Genomic DNA, 20585 nt, shown 5'->3' with positions numbered 1-20585 from the left:
CTGCTAACTTTTCTTGCAAAAGGTGATGCTGATGATATATTTAAAATTTCTAAAATACTGAAATTTAGATTAAATTATATATATGCATGCAATTAATTTGCTGTACTGATATGAAGTATTTGCATGACATGATGAACCTTAAAAGCATAATTGAAATTCCTTTTGCATCATTTTTATTAGCCTATAAACTACTCGTAAAAAAGAAAAAAAAAACAAATAAACAAACAACATTTTTTCAACAACAGTTTATTAACGCAGTGATTGGTAACAAAAAGAAGAACCCCATGATGTTTTTCAACTAAGATATGTGGTTTTGTGTTTGTACAGAACTATAGAAATTTTGGGACTGACAGAGGAAAAAAAAGTATAAAGACAATTCCTGTCTGAACAGGCAAACCGTAGGATGCAGCCAGAGTATTATATATGCAATTGCTGTGTGGTGATTCACACAACATTACACTGGATTTTTCATATTAAACATCAGTCAGGCTTTGCAGAGCTCTGTTCAGCTCTAGATATCCTTGATGACATCCTCAAGCTCTTCTTTTGAGTACATGTGAAAGGTCTTGTTGGGTTCTACTGTGGCAAGCTGCAGGCAGAGAAAAGGAAACTGTCAGAACCTTCAGATACTTTTAAATCAAATTATATTTCACATGACCTTTGTGTATCACCTCAATGTTAGTGGCATTGAGTTTCTCCTCCATCACTTGTTTCAGGATAGTGAGAGAAGACTTGATGGCTTCCTTTAACGTCATGGACTGAAAAAGATGAATATATTTTATGAAACATTTGGTGGGGAAAGGAAGCGACACTTGCTTAACCTGAGACTGGAATTTTTTTGGAAGCAATTAGATTTATGGGGAAGTCTTTTGGACACTGGCTGCTGCTTATTAGATTGCAGGATCACATGGGTGAGTCTGGTGACTAAAGTTACACTAGTAGAGACATGACATACTGGAATTGGAAGATGGGTGGGGTAGATTTTGAAAGGGACTCTTATTTCCTAAGCACGTGGCTCAATTTGCTGCTGTAGTATTCTCTCAGGAAAACACTTTCCTCTGTGAGAATACTCTCTTGAAATAACCTGACTGTGGCTTTATTGATCAGATGGCCCAGTTATCGCTTAGACTTGTGTTATATACACATGGACATGTGAAGTTGATTTTCCATTACAGATAAAAGTTTTTTTTGTATTATAATCATATAGTATGAAGAATGCTCTTCAAGCAATAGTTCGTCCAAAAATGAAAATTTGCTGAAAATTTCATCATCTGTCCATGCAAAATGTAGATAAATGGGTTTCTTTATTGGAACAGTTTGGAGAAATTTAGCATTACATTATTTGCTCACCAGTGGATCCTCTGCAGTGAATAGGTGCCGTCAGAATGAGAGTCCAAACAGCTGATAAAAACATCACAATAATCCACATCACTCCAGTACATCAATTAACATTGTGAAGTGAAAAGATGCATGTCTGTAAACTGTCGCTTCTGGTCAAAGTACGAGTCAAAATCTCTCTTTTGATTTGAATTTTTTTTTTTACTGTAGAAAGCAGCACTCGCATTTTAGCTGGAAGCAATGGTTTGCAGTTAAAAACTCCTTAATGATGGATTTGTTTCTTACAAACATGCAGCGTTTCACTTCACAAGACATTAACTGATGGACTGGAGTCATGTGGATTACTTGTGGATTATTGTGATGTTTTTAATCAACCATTTGGACTCTCATTCTGGCGGCACCCATTCACTGTAGAGCATTCATTGGTGAGAAAATTATGTAATGCTAAATGTCTCCAGATTTGTTCCAGTGAAGAAACTAACTTATCTACATCTTGATGTCCTGAGGGTGAATACATTTTCATGTTGTATGGGTGAGTAGGTATTGATGACTAGAGAAGTTTGTGTTGGGTCAAGAGATGCTGATGTGCACAATTAACTTAAGCATTAAAACTGAACCATCAAACTACTCTTTCGTCATGATCTTTACCATAAAACCTTAAAGAGTAAATGGAGATGAAGCAGAGTGAGTTGGTAAAATGTACCTTGTGGTAAACCTCCTGCAAAGAGCTCTGAGCTCCTTCAGATGCTGAGCCGATAGCCCTGGCATCACACTGGACAAAAGTGCCCGAAGGATCCATGTGGTATCTGTTGAAAGAGGTTTGGTGTGAGTGACATACTTCACAAACCAAACAAGTCTGTACAAAAAACTAATAAATAAAACCCCAAATTTTAATAATGATTATAATGTTTATGACATTGACTTCTTGTAGATGTACGTCATTTGAAAGGGAGAAAAAAATAAAATTAAAATCAAACTGTTATTGCTATTCAAAATGCAATTTAAAAAGAAAAGCCGCAATATTTTATAAAAAAAACTTGTGATTATATATCAACATAACTTTAATAATAATAGTAATATTTATTATTATTATTATTATTATTATTATATCATATATAATTAAATCACAGCCTTGGCGATTGGTAATATTTTATTTAAATTAATAGTGCATCCATAATTTTTTGGAACGTATATCATTAAACAGGGTAAACATTAAAAATAATTTAAAACAGCAAAATTATTAAAAATGTTTAAATATCTATTTAGATAAAGAGAGTGCACTTACAGCTGAGGTCCTTTCTCATCCACACCTCCAAAAAGCAGAGCGACACCAAAAGGACGGCTCTAAAGACGAAAAATGTGGATATTTGAAATGAAACTACAAGCAGACACCATTTTCCTGAAGTGAACTGAAAACCAGTGCACTAAAATATAAGCCAGAGGATCATACCATAGCGCCAGGGTCAGCGTCCTCCTCTCCAAACTGCAGAGCGAGGTTAGACACAGCCTGCGTTACGCTCTCCACCGTCATCGTCTCATTGTAGGTAAACCAATGGTTCTGCAGAAACACAAGAAAACTTAAAATATATGGCATTTGGTGTAAGAACACTTTTTTTTTATGAATGAGAACCACTGACTAATCATAGCAGTGACAATACAAATTTAAGAAAGATTCACTGACCTGTGTTTCCACTCTTGCTTTGTCAATAAGAGTTTTTGCATCAGCTATTAAGCCACTCATGGCACAGCCTGTATTGAGAAATGAACAGGACCTTTCAGCTTTATTACACTTATTTACACTCTATGTTGAAACTTTTTATAAAAACAAACATTACGACAAGAAAACAAATTATTACACAATATCATCACTTTTTTTACATATCAAAAAAACAAAAGCAAAGATATTACCCAACCACTAGTGAAAAGAAAAAAAGGCAAAATAAATAAATAAATACTAAATAAATAAAAAAAAGAATGAATTAAATCAAATATTTATACATAAATTTTATAAACAATCATATTACACAGGAGGTAAGATAGTAAAAGACTTGAAGTAAACTATAAAATAATTAAATTTCCTAAAAAAAAAATTCAGAACAATTTCATTGTATCCACTAGCCATTGGGGGATAGTTAGAGGCTTATTAGATTTCCAATGGCGCAAAATACGTTGTGGTAAGCTAATAAGGAGATAAAAGATAAAATATCCACTTGTTAGAAAGAATTAAAGTGAGACCAAATCTTTTGTACCCCAAATATTGCTATAGCAGTGCAAACTTCAATTCTCAGAATCTCAGAAACAGTGGTAAAAAAAAATGTTTTGCAACATAGGGCACTTATTTACACTTTAAAAAATTATTTTATTTACACTTTAAAAATGTACTAGCTCTATTTATTTACACTTAAAAAAATGACTAGCTTTATTACACTTCTCCAGATGGAGACACATCTGTCTTACCAATATGAGAGTCAATCTCTACAATCTTTTCAATGCTGCTGGGCTCCATCAGAGGAGAGGTTATTCTCTTCTCCACAGCGAGACACACTCCCTCCGATGTCTGAATGCCAATGGCTGTGGACCCCAACTGGAAAGAGCCACAAAACAAAGAAAAGAAAATCAACCCCAACATTCACTTCTTACAACCAGCTATTATAAACATCTGGTAGCTAGTTTTAGTAAAACTTAACATTACAAGAAAAGGTCTACCTTGATGGCTTCAATAGCATATTCTACTTGAAAAAGTCTTCCCTCTGGTGAGAAAGTGTTCACTCCTCTGAGGAAAAATGGAAAAAAATGTTAATATGATACAGTAAGTGTATTCAAATCTATATTATTAATATATTTGTATACACTGAGTTAATGCCGTTATTATATCTGCAAAACAAAACTGAAAGTGAAAGTTTCAGGAGACGAGAGAGTGCCATTTCATGCTTTAATCTTACTTTTACAAAGAGATGTGTAAATATCCTAAAAATATAGAGATGCATGAGCAGCCACTGCACTGACAACACAAGCACGAAACACGAATGACTGAAAGACATTCAGAGCAGAGAAAGCGTGCAGCATTGATAAAGGTCATTCTTCATCTTACCTGTCATATTCTGATCTTGTCAGGAACATTTTGAAATGCAAATCTATAAAAATCAACAAGAACAGATTTAGATTATCTAACTTTAAACGTAGCGAGTTAGCATTAAACGGCAGCTTGCTATGTAAGCGGCGCGAGCTTGGCACTTGAGTCCACAATTAATCAAACCCCGCCATCCCTTAACCTGATTGGACGATTTTGAGATAAAGGGCGGGGCTAAGAGCGATTTGTCTATTTGATTGGTCGAACCATCCGTCACTCAATGACAAGGCATGTTTTACTTCAACTCAAGTCATTCTTAGATGAACTCTTTAGTAACTCTCCCAACGTATTCAATGTCACACATGCACTTTTATAAACTCCCAAAGGCCTCAATAAACAGGTTCCCATTAAGTTTTTATACATTTTGTTTTTTATTGTGCCAAATGCCATGTGAGAGCAGCACATACACACGAGCATCTAACGTTAGCTAACCGCTTTTACTACTTAATAAACAACTAACAAAATAACTACACAATATACTCTGTTGTGTCTCAAATGCTTTTGTCTGCCGAGCTGTGGTTTACTGCAACATAATAAGTATTTGTTATGAATTACTTACCTTCTGCAGTGGAGGGTGAGTTTGCTAGTTTCAACAGTACAGGAAGTGTTCATACATAATCGTCCGACAAAAGCATTTCGGTTCAACTTAGGTTCCTACTCTATTTGAATCCATCATAGGAATCTTTAACACATATGTCGACCAAATCAAGTAGCTACTATATGTTTGAGCTGCATTCTAAATAACTTAATCATTAATAGCCACAGTTTTCCCTCTATTCCCATATTTATGAATTCTATCCCCTGCTTACTTCAGTGCATTCATGCATGCATGTCTTTTAACCTTTATTAAATCTTCAAAAAACAAACAGGCATTATTATTGTTAAACATTAACACAGAATTTGTATTTTTTTATTTTTTTATACCCAAATACATTTCAGCAAAGTAAATAGCAAATTATAACAAATTAAATTAAATGAAGGGGGTTAATCAATATTTTAAAATAATTTAGAGTTTAAGTCATTTCCCCCCAGCTGCTCTAAAGATTGTAATACATGATTTTTCAAATAATTTGCCACAAAATTTAGAACAGCCTTAAGAAATCTACATGCGTGTAAATAAAGCTTACATATAATCAAAAGTACACATAATTCAACTTTCCGTATGCATGTATGTGCAACAGAGATATTTATTTTCTTTCTTTTTATTATATATTATAATTGAAAATACATTTTCAATTTCAGTGAAATGCAATTTAGCTTTTGTAAATATTTATTTATTTATTATTTTTATTATTTTAGGATAAATGGGTAATTATATATTTCTGTCAAACCCTATTAATAACAATTAGGGAACATGATAAATTTTAAAAACGTTTATATACACTGTTAGTGTACTTGCTTAATAAAACACTGTTTCATAAATTCGTGTCTTTAATATTTTTAAAATTTTATGAAAGTCTGATAAATGAAACAAAGCAATTATCAACTAGAAGCATTTAACTTTAGCTTATTTTGGGCCTATTCTATGCATGTTTCTGAGGGATCTGGCAACACTGCGTTGAATTTACCCGTGTGTGTGTCTCTTTAAGAGAAAGTTGAAATCACGTGTCTCACTGTAGAAAGTTTGACAAGTTGGTCGACATAAGTACTCTGTTTTCCCGCTATCGAAAACCTTGAATGTCATTCTCTTGTGTCTTTTTCTTTAAGAGAATCTTCGGTTAATAACAACCTCGCAATCTCACCTGGAATCGAAGTCTTCTCCGTTAGCGACAATATAAAATCACACCAAAAAAACATGGAACTCGTGCAGGTAACGAAACCAGCAACAGTTTGGTGATCTTCGTCCTTTCCGCAAGTAGGGCTCGCTGCAGCCTGCGGTGGACATCCAACCCCGCCCACATCCAAGTGTGACGTCAGAAGTCACGCCCATCCCCGACACAACCCCGCCTACATCCAAGTGTGACGTCAGAAGTCACTCCAGTTCTTGAGTCTGTGTGGCAGAGGTAAAAGTGTGACGTAAACGAAAGCCACGCCCATATCAAATACGTTTCCTCATGTGTGACTGATTTCCCCATCCCCGTACCTGGAAACCCGGAAGTATGTTGAAAACAATTTATGGAAGTTAATGGGATTTAAATAAAATAATATTGTCCTTCGTTTTTACTAATACACGTTTTCTTATTTTTGTAAAGGATGTCTAGGCTAAAATGGCACAACTTAAATCTAATATATATTTAATATGTCTAATATACGGAGCTGATTTCGTCATCATAACAGCTCCTAAAACGCTTATGTTGATTAAAGTAGGCTAATTGTCAATTAAAACTTTTAAACCTTACCTTGTTCATTTATGTAATGAGATAAATTAACTTTTATTAAAAAACGATTTTGACCTACCCAAGGCAAAACTGAAATGCATCAAATTTAAAGGGGACAATTAGATTTTGGTATTGTAAAAGTATGCAAAATTATTGTAAAAGTTGGTATTGTATAATTTGTCATTTAATTTTCTAAAGATTTATTCCACTTATCATAAAGTGTTAACATTTGAATGATAGAATCAACAGTTCCCCATATGCAGTAGGCTACACATACTTAGGCTGAATAAAGATTGCATTGATAGATTATATAAGTAACATGACATTGACCTTCAGGCCTTGTTCATCACAACTTGATATGAAACATGTCCAGGTCCTCCACATACTTAAAGATGAATGAAAAAGGCATCCATTGTTTCATTGGGTATTTTTATATTTATTATTTTACAAAAATAATTACATGTACAATTTTACAAAAAAAATAAATAATAATAATAATAATAATAATATACACCACCAGTTTTTTGAACAGTAAGATTTTTATAATTTTTTAAAGTCTCTTCTGCTCACCAAGCCAGCATTTATTTGATCCAAAACACAGCAAAAACAGTAATGCGAAATATTTTTACAATTTAAAAGAACTGCTTTCTATTTGAATGTATTTTAAAATGCAGTTTATTCCTGTGATCAAAGCTGAAGTTTCTTCATAATTACTCCAGTCTTCAGTGTATTAACATAATAATAATAAAATGTTTTTTGAGCATCAAATCAGCATATTAGAATGAAGGATCATGTGACTGGAGTAACAGGAATAAATTTCATTTTAATAGAAATATAGAAAATTGTTATTTTAAATAGCAAAATATATTACAAAAGCAAAATATTATACAAATATTTTAAAACTGGACTGTTTTTGCTGTACTTCGGATTAAATAAATGCAGGCTTGATGAGCAGAAGATATTTCTTTAAAAACATTAAAAAATGTCACTGTTCAAAAACTTTTGACTGGTTGTGTTTAACAAAAGATATGCTCCAAATATTTATAAAGTCTGAGCAGCTGAATGATCAGATAAACAGTTCTTGACATGCAGTACACACACATACATACATAGACTACACAGAGAGATTCCTTGCTTTAATATATCCTCTGATTCTCCCTCCAGGTAGTCTTTGATGGCATTTTGTTGATTTTTACTGTCCATCTGGAGAAAGGCAGGCCCTGTCACCTCCCCACAGAATAACCCACGATGACTCTGTACCACGCTGGACCAATGTCCCTTACAAACTTTCCACTTTATGTCCTCTTGGCGCTCCTGTTAAAAATAGAGAAATACATACGTGTTGGGGGTATATGTGTCCACTAAAAATTATTTACCTCATCATTCTACATAAACATATTTGTGATTTTTAAACCACAAAAATCAATCAGTATCTAAAGAAATGCTCTCACCATACCTCCATGCACCACTGCATGGCTTATGTGGTCCTTCGAGTGAACTGTAACAAGTAATTTTCTTTACTGGTGAAACTGCAGCAGGAGGGCTCCCTTAACCCGGGAGAACTGCCCTGCACCAGGCTTGGACTGAAAATGTGTAGAATGCTGTAAAACATGACAAACAAACATTATGTGATCGTTTCGTTAATATAGAAGAATACAAAGATAATTTGTGACATACAAAGAGTTATCCAGCAAGACATAATGAAATGATGCGGTTGCCCAACCAAGTTACTGTGCATGGGTACTGTGATCAGAGTATATCATTAAAGATGTCGTGTGTGTGTGTGTGTTTGTTTGTGTGTGTTTGTTTGTGTGTGTGTGTGTGGTGGGGGCAGGTAAGTACATATGTGTGAGAGGGATGAAGTGTGTGTGTCTGAGTGGGTGAGATGAGTGTTATGTGTGGGGGGGAAGGGTATAAAATATATTGCACATTGATTCATAATTTATTTTATGTTGTAAGACTTGTGCCTTCTATCTATCTATCTATCTGTCTCTCTATCTATCTACACATGTATGTATGTATATATGCATGTATTTGTGTGTGTACGCATGCATGCCACGAATACATACATACATATATACATACATGTGTGGATAGATAGACCCTCCAACATAAAAAACACTCATCCCACCCCCCACCCCCAAACACACACACACACACACACACACACACATATAATATATATATATATATATATATATATATATATATAAAAGTATATTTGTTGCTAGCAATAACGTGCCTGTGTGAAGTTGAAATTAAAAATACTTAACTGTTGTTTATGCACATGCACACAAATGACGCACACGTTCTTAAAGTTGTCAACGTTTGGTAAAGACCAAAGATATATTTTTTTTTACTTACCGACACGGCAAACAACAGCTTCTTTTTTAGCGGTTGGCAAACAATACAGATTATCTTCTTATCGATGCTTCTTCCTGTTTCAAAATGAATGAGAATGTGACGTATTTTGACATGGGCGTGGTCTGTGACGCCACACTTGGATGTGGGCCGGGTTGGATGTCCACCGCAGGCTGCAGCGAGACGCTCCTCCCTTTCCGCTCAGGAAATTCAAGTGGAGGATCTCACCTTTATTTTCTCCATTTACAGAAAATCATGTCGGGGTTTAGTCTGGACTTGGGACCAGTGAAAGAGCCACTGGGATTTATCCGAATCCTGGAGTGGGTGAGTTTCTGCGATCACGCAACAGATCCAAATGTCACATTGTGTCGCTGACACGTTCATTATGACAACCGATAGATAGTTGCACATGCTTTTAAACACTGTATTATGTGTGATCATATCCATGTAAGTTATCTCACCCGACAATACAAGTACGTAGCACTCACATATGGTGCTGTTTTGTCAACAAGGGGCAACACCCATGTCAAAATAATGGCCCATTATTTTATTATAAAGGTCATCTAAACATATAGACACCTTAACGTGTGTCATCTGATAGGATATGCGCTGTAGAAATCTTCTCGAGCATACAAATGCATGCAAATTCATACAAGTCCTGCCTTGCGCACAGTCCCTTGATAATTAAATGATGTTTACATTGCCAACGGCAGGAGGAACCAAGATCGTCCTGTTTGCCACATGCGCATTAAGAAGCTCCTATGGTGGACTTTAGTCTAATAGTAAATATAGCACTGCAAACAATGGAAAATCTAGGCTATAAAACACACCTATCTGCAGGGCTCTCCGACTGATGTGGGTAACTAGGCCTGAAGTTCATTAACCTACTAAGAAATCAGGCTGGATGTGAAATTAGCTTCAGTTTTTTTTATGTCAGTCTGCTCTAAAATGAATTTTTGATGAATCAAGAATAGATTTCTAACAGAATAAAGCTTTCTTCGGAAGGGGATCTCAGCTACTTGGGTTTGCGAGCTGAATATATTTTAGTTTGTCCTCTGTTTAGTCGTAGACTAGACTGAAATTCGATCCGGCTGGTCTGATATGGTTTTGACATCCGGAAGTAGAAGCTAACCGCCACATATTTCACAGTTGATGTGTGAAACTATACCTGCATACTCGCTGGTGTAAATATCTGAAAACCGGCCAAGATCATTTTTAGAAGCGATGTTGTATGTACAGAAAAAAGAATCCCAGCAGCTGTTGCTCAAATAGCTTGTAGTTTATCAGATGTTCACCAACTGGATATGTGTTGAATTGAGCAGGCCATGCATTTGCATTGATTCATTAAATGCTGTCTAGGCCTTAGTTTCTTAGCTCTGTTTATTTCACCTGGCGGGTCTAAATCTCTTTCGCTTTTGCCAGTGCCTTTGCACTTTGCACACAGTTTTACCTTGTCTTTGCAAGTCAGTATAATTTGCGAACATGCAAGACGTTAGACAAAATACAAGGTGCAATTTAACACAACAGTGTTGTTTTTGGTTCCTTTGTATGGAGATAATGCACAATTCATCACAAGCCCATTGGAAATGACTCCAGACAATGCAAATAATATGAGGTGTAAATGAAGCTGCTATCTCTGTAGGTTATAGGCCAGCTAACCCTTGTTCCTCTTTCACCTAGTAGGAAATACACTACTACTATGCAGATTTGGTGACACAAAACTTGATACAACTTTTTTGCTTGGCTATTCCCTGGTGATAATGTGTGATCGCTGCCTATACTTACCTCAAACTGGTTTTTAACAAAAATATTAAGCAGCACAACCGTTTTGTCATGATAATAACAAAGGTCTGGAGTTAGTTGCATGTAAGTGCTTTGATGTGGAAGAGGATATGGCTTACAGGCCTATGTCTTCATAAGCATTTTTTCTCAAGAAATGTGCTGAATTGAATATGATGTGATGGGATGTTTGGTTTGTTATTTACTTAAAGCAAAAATATCACCCACTCCTTTAAAATCAGCATGTGTCTGCAGTGATGTTTTTGCTTTTAACCCCCACAGCCCAGATCTCCCGATATTAATGTAACAATAAAGAGGAAGCTTTGGTTGCTAACAGGTGAACTGACCTCTGGTCATGTTGACGGTGGTGGCAGGGATGGTTCATTCACATAAGGCACTGTTTAATAGTCACTTGCTGCGTGTAGGTGTGCATTCCAGTGTGAACGTGGCATCGGCCCACCATGTGGTTCTGATTGGTGCCAGGCACCCTTAGTTGGCTCGCTGTGCTTCTCTGAGCCAAGCACCTGCACTGTACGCTCAACAGGAATGGAGCCAAAGTCTCGCCGGGGTGAAGATCGCACACCCTCTCTTTAGAAAGTGGAGGGATTTTCTTGGCAGCAAAAACATAGGGCTATTTTTAAAATCATTTTGGGGTGCAATACACACCAATGTGTCCCAGGATCAGATATCTGGTTTAATGAAAGGAGAAAACAGCCTTTGTTGGAAAGTGTGTTTTTATTTTTAAATTTTTATTTTTTGGTGATGTTTTGGTCAGATATCACATCATTGCCCATAAGAATCATCTGTTAAAATTGTATCTTGATTTAATTTTTCATTTTTCATTAGAAAGTGAATGATCATGCATGAGAAAAATATATACAGAGATAGCTTTTAGCAGTTTTCTGACAAGTATGTCACATTTCACTCCAAAAATTTTACTGTAAAATGAAATTTTATAATAATTGCATAAAATATATTCATTTTAAAGAAAATATAATTACCAAAAAAAAAAGTTAAAGAAAATTAAGCCTAGTTTTAGGACCATTATAATATTTATTACCATGATGGCATTATTTTCATGGCCATTTGATTTTTGCACATAAAAAAAAAAGTTAGTTTAATATTCAATTTATACTATTATAGTATTTATTAATATTTGAATAACTTTTTTATTTTTTATCATTTCAGATTTCATTTTAATTTATATTCTAGTATTTTCTGTGCTTTTTGTCATAATTTTGTGCTTTTTTTTTAAATTATATAATTTTTATGTACTTCAACTTATGTACTCCCCAAAAACAATTTTTTACATTTACTGTTTATTTTATTTCAGCTTTATTTCAATTACTGAAAATCATTTTTAATCTTTTTATTTTTAGTTAACAATTCACAAACCACATTTTTCCCCCCTCAAGACATTTTTTTCCATCACATTCCCCATTTTAAACAGCAGCATTTTGAAAATAGAAATTTCTCACAAAGGTCTCTGTTCTGGAGGGAAAAGTTCTGCAATCCCACTATTGTTTCTTCTGTGTAACAACAACCGCTTTCTCAGAAGACCCTTCATTGTTCCTTAAACGGGGGTTCCACAGAGGGCCCTTCAGTGATCAAAATAGTCCTTGGAATTCTTTAATATGTAGCTGAAATCTAAAAAAAAAGTTGAACTTTAACTTGGTTTGAATATTTGTGCTTCATTTCCACTGACTCAGACTGGGAGTAGCTGTCTTAAAGTGATAGTTCACCCAAAAATGAAGATGGTTTGCAATAATATGAGGGTGTGCGAAAATAATAACAGGATTTTCATTTTTGGGTGAAGTTATACCTTTAAGCATTTTCCCATTAGTTCTTCACAATTTGCTAAATCTAAGATTTACAATGTTCGTCTGTTCACTGTATGGCTCTTAAAAGTTACTTTTTCATGCTTGCGAAATGTATCATGTCACTATTTCACAGCAAAAACACCTTGGATCAGAGAATACTGAAAAAAAAATGCCAGCAAAAACTTCAGAGAGATTCAGAGCTGTGCTAATGTAGTTATTCTCACAAATGTCTGCAGAAGCCACCTTCCTGTGTGGAATTGGAGCGTATTGTAAAAGGATATGTGTGAGGCAGTGAGGGCAGAAGCGTTGAAGGATCATTTACAGATGTAGGGCTTGGATGAAGACAGAGCTCTTACTATAATGTGACGTCAGCAATTGCCACACCACAAATGCTGATTCATGTTTTTTGAAGTTATATTTTTTTATATAGACACCTACACTAATTTGGACTGCATCTATTTGTTACTTATTAATGTTTCGGATGGATATGTATGCATACATGCATATATACATACATATTATTAATTATTATTATATTATTATTTTTATTTATGCTGTCCTACTCACTGATATATTTGTGGTCTGTACAGTGTACATTTATTTACATTATTTAATAAATTCACTAATAAAATTACATTTTAACAGAAAACATTAATTATGGATGTAAAGTTTGGAAGTATTGTACATTCTGGAAGTGACACACTTGTGTTAATCGTCCAAGTGTCTGTTACTCAAACCTTCTCATGATCTGTTGGACTAATTTTGTGCTTTTACTTTTGACAGCCACTTTATCAGAATATGTGACCCTGGAGCACAGAACCAGTCTTAAGGCACTGGGGTACATTTGTAACAATAGCAAAATTAGTTTTGATTACTAATAGCATTGCTAAGGACTTCATCTGGACAATTTTAAAGGTGTTTTCTCAATATTTAGATTTTTTTTTTGCACCCTCAGATTCCAGATTTTCAAATAGTTGTATCTCGGCCAAATATTGCGATATCCTCATAAACTATACATCAATGGAAAGCTTATTTATTCAGCTTTCAGCTGATGTATTAATCTCAATTTAGACACTTAAGGTTTTGTGGTCCAGGGTCACATATCAGAATATCCCTACCACTTCCATGAACAAGAACCTGATATCCCTAACTTACTCTGTTGCTCTCCAGGATCTGATTGTGACCGGGATCTTGCTTTCTGTGGCTGGTTTTGCTCCTCAGCCTGGGGAAAGGTTAACCGATGTCAAAGATGATACCGCCCCCCGATGTTGGACAGGCTTAATAAGCGTTTGTTGCTGATAAGTGTCTTGTGGTTCAAGAGCTACGCTTCAATGGGTCGTCTCAAACTCCTCTGTGGTAAGTCCGATCCACTGTTAGTTCTGCTCCAAATTCATTTAGATTAAGCTCTGGTTAAATCTAGAACATTTCATTGGCCAATATTTGTTTATTATGTATGTATAGATTATATAGTTTCACATTTCCTAAACATCTGCTCTAAGGCAGATTCTAATTTTACTGACCTTTTGGTTCGGTGTGGCCAAACCTACAAACTGATAATTTGAAAAAATTGTGGATAAACACTACAACAAAATACTTGTTGATATTTGATCTGCAACATTGCTAAGGCTTTTAAATGATCAGAACTTTGCTGAAAAACCTGTTGCGAAACAATTTATCGGACTACCTTGTGTTGTCTGAATGGGAGGTTATACCTTTTTTTTTTTTTTTTTTAGTTTTAGCCAGTATAGTAAAAGGGCCTTCTAAACGATTCAATTGTAAAAACATTGTCCACTTCGGGTTGTGGTTCACGTGTCTGTGTCCTGTGAAATCCTTAATGGATTTTCTCGAAGTAAATGTAAGAAAGAATAACTTTGATATTTTTCCTTCATATTTCAAGATGAACACTTACTGGGACCGACCGCAGCTTGGGTTTAATTGAGTATCCCTCTAATCGAGTATTATAAAAAATTCATGTTAAAATGTGAGTAGCAAAATATGATTTAATCAGGGATTTAAGGAAATCATTTATTTCTTCATCTGTCCAATCATCATTGCATTATGTTTTGACCTCCATAATAATAAAACTATAAAGTCTTTGATCATAAAAACAAGTATTTTAATTAATTCATCATGATTAACAGTTGTGTAGTGATGAAATTTTTGAAAGTAAGCCTGTTATACTGTTATAGATCTCATTGATTTTCAATTACAAGCCTATCAGAATTTCATCAATACTTTTTTTTTTGGCCAGCAAAACTCGCACACCAAATCGGCATAATGTTTGGCTCAGTTTTGGCCATGAATAAAAATTAAAGGGATACTCCACCCAAAAATGCCAAAAATTTTATCATTTAATCATAATTAAGTGTTCCCCATGTCGATTCCCAAACCCGTGTTAAAAGCTTTCATTCGTCTTCGGAACCACAATTTAAGATATTTTGGATGATAAACAACAGGAGGGCCTGTGACTGTCCCATTAGACTGACCAAGTAAATAGCAGTGTCAAAGGTCAATAAAAGGTATGAAGGTCATCATCAGCAAATACTCCATCGTGCCATCAGACTGATGGGAGCAATCTGGGTTATAGGAAGCGGAGTGGGAGCAATTTTTGAGAAGAAACCGAAAGAAAGAAGGAAGAAGAAGAAACCAAAAATAACAACTTTATTCAATAACCTTTTGTCAACAGTCTCCTCTGTGTCTATCTTTTTATCACCGTATGCTGTGTATGCTCTCTGTGTCATAGCGAGGCCACAAGGATGCGCTGTTTCTACGTGTATTTAGCTTTGATTTGAAAGAAAACAGCACATCCTTGTGGCTGGGGGGGATGACAACAGAAGAGCATACACAGCATACTGTGTGATATTGAACTTTGCTTTTATGGGTTTGGACCGATTACACAGGGCTAAGTGATTAATGACAAAAATTTTCATTTTGGGGTGGGAGTATCCCCTTGCCGCGTTTTTTTTTTTTTTACCTCTTTGAGCATGAGCTCCATATCATTCTATATCATATATGATCCATAAAAAAAACATATGTATCAAATATGATACTCTGCGAAAACACATACAATATACTGAATCCATAACATGTTCAGTTTAAAAAAAAATACAATTTCCTCTGGCTTATTTCCTATTTCAGGCTTCAAGATTCAATTACTGTTGCAATTTGAAAAAGTTTATAAACCTTTTAACTATATATTATTTATTTTTGGCCTTGACCTCTTCCTGGCCGGTGGGAGAAAAGTGTCATCCATCGTGGATGATATTATCCTTCTCCTTCTAGTAATCTGTTTGTAAGTAAGAATGAGCATTTCAGAAACGAGCAGTCGAAGCTTATACATGTATCTTTCTCTTTTCTGCATCTATGTCTAGCTCTTTGGATTCCTAAAACCTGATATTTGGGGCAGGAAACTGTGGTTCATCTACAAGGAGACTCCGTTTCATAAGCCGGCCAATCCCCGCCACAGCGTGAGAGGGAGGAGTTCCACCTCCTAATTAGACAAGACGGGGCTCCTTCCTCTCTCCTCTCCACTCGTTCATAAAGCAGAGGAAAGAAAACTACACTTTGATGTGCAAAAGCTTGTTTCTAGCATCATGCGTCACAGTTTCATTACATTAGGAAATTCATAATTTTCATGGATTTTTGTTTAGTCTTTTGGTGTTTATTTAATGGCTCTGTTCAGAAGCTAATTTTGTCACGCAGGTTAAAAAAAAAAAAAGAAACCAAATTATTTATTAGATCAGTATCATTTCAGTTACAAACTTTAGAATAAATACGTGTTCTATGTTATTGATGGTGTTTAGTTGAATTAATTTTTTTTTTCTTTTTTTTGATTATAAAGTTGAACCTGCATTTCAGTAACTCTAAATGTAAACTACAATCAGACCTTAATGAGAAGCAGAACTCGCATTTGAAAGCTCCTTATACAAAACATCATTGAGCATTTAAAATACCTTAGCACAATAATAGTCTAGCTCCAGACCATTAAAGATCGTCTTTCGCTTCGTAAGTTTTTAAAAGTAAAAAATTCTATTTATTGGCTTTAACAGTGCCCTTTTCATTTACGTTGATATAAGCAGAATGTTTTTCCACAGCCCACCATCTGAGTCACCTTACATTTGTCAGGGAAAGGATAAACTAACTAAAAAACATCACCGTCTTAGTTTCAGCCAAAAGCCTCTGATATTTCGTCTGTAACCTTTATTTTAAAAATGTTTGTGTGAATTCTCTGAGCTTGATCCTTTTGAAGTGGTATTTGGTAATAAATTACTACGCCAAAGGCCATATTTCACATTGTATATCAGGAAAAAAAATGTTAACTATTCAACCACTAGTCATTGATTCAACAGAAAGGAAACACTTGTTTGATTGTTTTTCTACTGTTGGTAACACATGTAGTAATGTTGTCACTGTGTATTGGGGTATTAGATGTGGCACTGTAAATGAAGAGTCTGTATCACATGGTCGTTGTGTTTAGATTACAGAAAGAACATTAATTTGGCATCTGTGGGCATTCGGTTGTACCATATTATTTTTACAGAAATAAATGTTTTGTGGGGATTGCATTCAGTGATCTAAAAAAACACATAGTATAATTGTTCAACATACAGGTTTGTCTGTGGGCATTTTATGTTCTGTTAAAAAAATGTATTATTTGTTTCATTCTGAACGCCAGTTTTGTTTTTGTTATATCCTCAAGATAGTTTGTTTTATATCATAAGATGAAACTTTTCAAATGAATGAATATTCAAGGCCACATCCTAAACTTTTTAATCAACATAGCGTGTAAAGAGGCTCAGGTAAATGGTAAACACACTCATAAATTATTCCTAGGTATTTAGCTTAAGTTTGGTTAAAATGAAAGTATTGGGGTGTTATGTTTGGAACCTGATAAAGAAGGAAAAAAGTGAAAAGGTGCCATTTATAAAATCTTTCCTTGCTCGGGTGCACAGTATTGTCATTTTTTATTTTTTTTTTATTTTTGTCCTGGAAGGCAATCGACGCTCCAATTTTTTGGATTACTGATGACTTTTGCTGAAACCGAATTAGGGTAGCCTTCATTCGATTGTGTGTCTGTTGGTTGTAGTTGTGGTGTTTTACAATCTGCTATGCTATCGTTCAAGAAGGAAAATCTGCCATGAGAGAGTATACAGGCTGGTTTGTCAGCTCTTCCCTTTGTATTGAGCATATACACGAAAGTCGATTCATATTGGTAAAAGAGGAGTCGAGCTGTGTATATATTGGTGCGTGATTTTTTATTTCCAAAAGGCTGCTGTTTACTACTCATAAGGCACTAGATGGTAGATATTGTAAAAAAAATAAATACATCGGAGACATAAGAAAGATCACACTGGTGTCGACGCATACATGTTTCTTTTGGGTCGATAAAATTAGTGAAAAGAAAATAACAATTAATAATATACAAATTCATTCGGCAAACCGACAATACGTGAACTAATAAAATAAGCATAAAAAGGTATTGGTTTATGATTTAAAAAGGCCTAGAATAATATACTAATTCAACGATCAGCAAGAAAAAAAAATCGAATCACGATGTTATTTATCTGTATTACATAAAGAAAATGAAGGCTCTATTTTAAAATTCGCCATTAAGCATTTTTTGTTTTTATTGGCAATGTGCTTCTAACTTAGTCTATGCAAAATTGTCAGCCACAAGCGCTTTATAAAAAGGTTTATTTCTATTTTAAAGTATAACGTTAAATTATTAATTACAATATTTTTAAATATTTTAAGAATGTGACAATATTTATTTTCAGAGATACCGTTTTACAATTTACATCTGCAAATATTGGTAAAGGTTTTGAAGAGTTGCGTCCTAAGATACAAATAATTAGTCAATTTTAAAAATTCAATAATGCGAAATAATAACAGATTAAAAAACATGCATGCAACCACCAAAAAATATTTTGGCATAACAAGTAGCGTCCGCGCATCCGGAAGCTAGGTCGTCTTCCACCTCCACCCACGGTGGAGCGCGGCAATATTATGACTGGTCAGCGCCTGTTGCCGGCGCTTTGTGCATGATGGCGGTGCGTGAACGCGCATTGATTAAAGTATTGGCAATGCCTCCGGAGACGGGCGAGTGGTGCATGTCCATCGCTTGATTTCCGTGGGGCCTTACAGCTGGAGGCGGCCGTGGCACGGAAAGAACGCAAAACCTGACAGCATCGGAGGTGTGAGTGAGCACTTGCGTCGCGCGGTAATTTCTGCCACTGCCACCACCAAAAAAGTCGGACCGGATGTGCTTTATTTAATTTGTTCGTGGAAAAAAGGCACAGGCATCGCCGACCTAGTTACCCAAACAAAGAACGCTGCCGGGTCCTAGTATCCGCGGCCGGGTTGCGCGCTTGGCGCTCTCTCTCCCTGATCAGTGTTCGTCATAATAGAAACTGTGGTTTCGGTCGTGTTCCGTTTTTGTCTGGAACTTCAAATGGAAACAAACGCACTGAGTTTAAAAACCAGCGAAATCTCGCTTTTTCGGCGCGCGCACTTTATCGAAAAGGCAGTTAATAATGTCGGGATCATTTGTCAGGTAAGTTTTTTATTTTCTGGCTCAAAAAAAATATACAAAAAAAACGAAGAAGAAAAACCACCCATCAGAAGAGGCTTAAAGAGATGACGCAGTTCATTGGCCACAGATTGCATTTCACAGACGAAAAATGCTATTGGAGGTTTAATAAAGCCACTGAACAGTTGTAATAGATCTCCCATTATGACTCTCCATTAACCCCATCAGTATGGCATAAATCAATGTTGGTCCCTTTTCTCAACAGTTTGTGACGTCAATACAGCTTGGCATTCAAGACAGTCAACACCAATATAGTTTCAAAGGCATAGAAGAAGTCCGCCATTATAGGTCTGATTAATTGGAGAGGGCACATGTCCTTCTCAATTGTTCTATGGTTACTTTGCCCATTGAATTAACTGGTTTAGAATGTAGCATTTAGCATAAGATGCACCCCATCATTATGTTCTGTGTTGGGCTAAGGGCATTGATGATAATGCATAGGAAGTCTGTTGTTCTAATATATGGTCATGTTACAACCTTTTAATTTTTCAGTAGGGTCCGATGGTAAGATGAATACAGGCAGAGAATGCAAACAAAAACGACGGAAAACCTATGACCACTGAGGAAAGAGGCGTAGGAGTTTCATGTACTTTCCTTTGATTTCAAGGGGAACACTGCCGGTATTAACTCTGAGCGCCATTTAGTGATGGATCTGATATTATAAGGGTGCGTGCCGAGCTAATTGGCACCTGGCTGTTTTGAGATTTTGCAACATTTAAAACTACAGGTGGTTCCTCCTGTCAGGTCGCAGGCTTTTATAAAGCAGCCTTATCAATGAATAATAAACATTGGTTCTTGTGGGAAATTCGGGCTATGCTGAAAGTAAAATAAAAAAGGCATGTTAAGTTGAAAGCAGAGGCTATTATAACAGTGTCCTAGGCTGAATGCAGGTAAATATCGGGACTATCACTAGTAGGAAGCTACTTAAACATGTTTAGAAACATTTTGAATTACAAACAGGAAGCTTCAACACACACACACACACACACACACACACACACGAATTTCTCTTTGGAGAAAATGACTATTTTAAAAACATTTCCTCTAGTTAATTTTTCAAACAAAGCTAATTTGTCCCTATTGGTTGGTATGCTTTTGTAGATATGTCCATCTTCGGGTGGCTTCATTTTCCTGGGCACGATGCTCTTCTATCTATGTGGTTTGCGGCCATAGTGCAGTCAGGTGGTGAAGGCCTCAGGCGTTCCGAAGAAGCATTGTGACGAGGAGGCACGGCCCTCTGGGTAAGATCT

At 35.5% G+C, this 20585-nt stretch overlaps 1 protein-coding gene across 2 annotated transcripts; it reads right to left on the bottom strand.

Moving 5' to 3' along the window:
• Positions 1 to 471: 471 nt before the first annotated feature.
• On the bottom strand, positions 472 to 6233 carry LOC109097290 (proteasome 20S subunit alpha 5). Of its 2 annotated transcripts, none has more exons than XM_042766707.1 (10): positions 6211 to 6233; positions 4430 to 4472; positions 4045 to 4111; positions 3796 to 3922; positions 3020 to 3087; positions 2789 to 2896; positions 2624 to 2682; positions 2042 to 2144; positions 672 to 758; positions 472 to 589 (listed from the first exon to the last, which is right to left on the bottom strand). In XM_042766707.1, the coding sequence occupies exons 2-10, from the start codon at positions 4456 to 4458 to the stop codon at positions 512 to 514; spliced, it is 726 nt and encodes a 241-aa protein (XP_042622641.1). In that variant the 5' UTR covers positions 4459 to 4472; positions 6211 to 6233; the 3' UTR covers positions 472 to 511. The 2 variants fall into 2 exon arrangements, with proteins under 2 accessions (XP_042622641.1, XP_042622642.1); XM_042766708.1 differs by lacking the exon at positions 6211 to 6233 and adding an exon at positions 5028 to 5149.
• Positions 6234 to 20585: the final 14352 nt, after the last annotated feature.

The sequence above is a fragment of the Cyprinus carpio genome, chromosome A11, assembly GCF_018340385.1.
Source record: "Cyprinus carpio isolate SPL01 chromosome A11, ASM1834038v1, whole genome shotgun sequence".
Taxonomy (NCBI): Eukaryota; Metazoa; Chordata; class Actinopteri; order Cypriniformes; family Cyprinidae; genus Cyprinus; species Cyprinus carpio.
The sequence above is the reverse complement of the archived record's forward strand: the minus strand, read 5'-3'. Positions and strand labels throughout refer to the sequence as shown.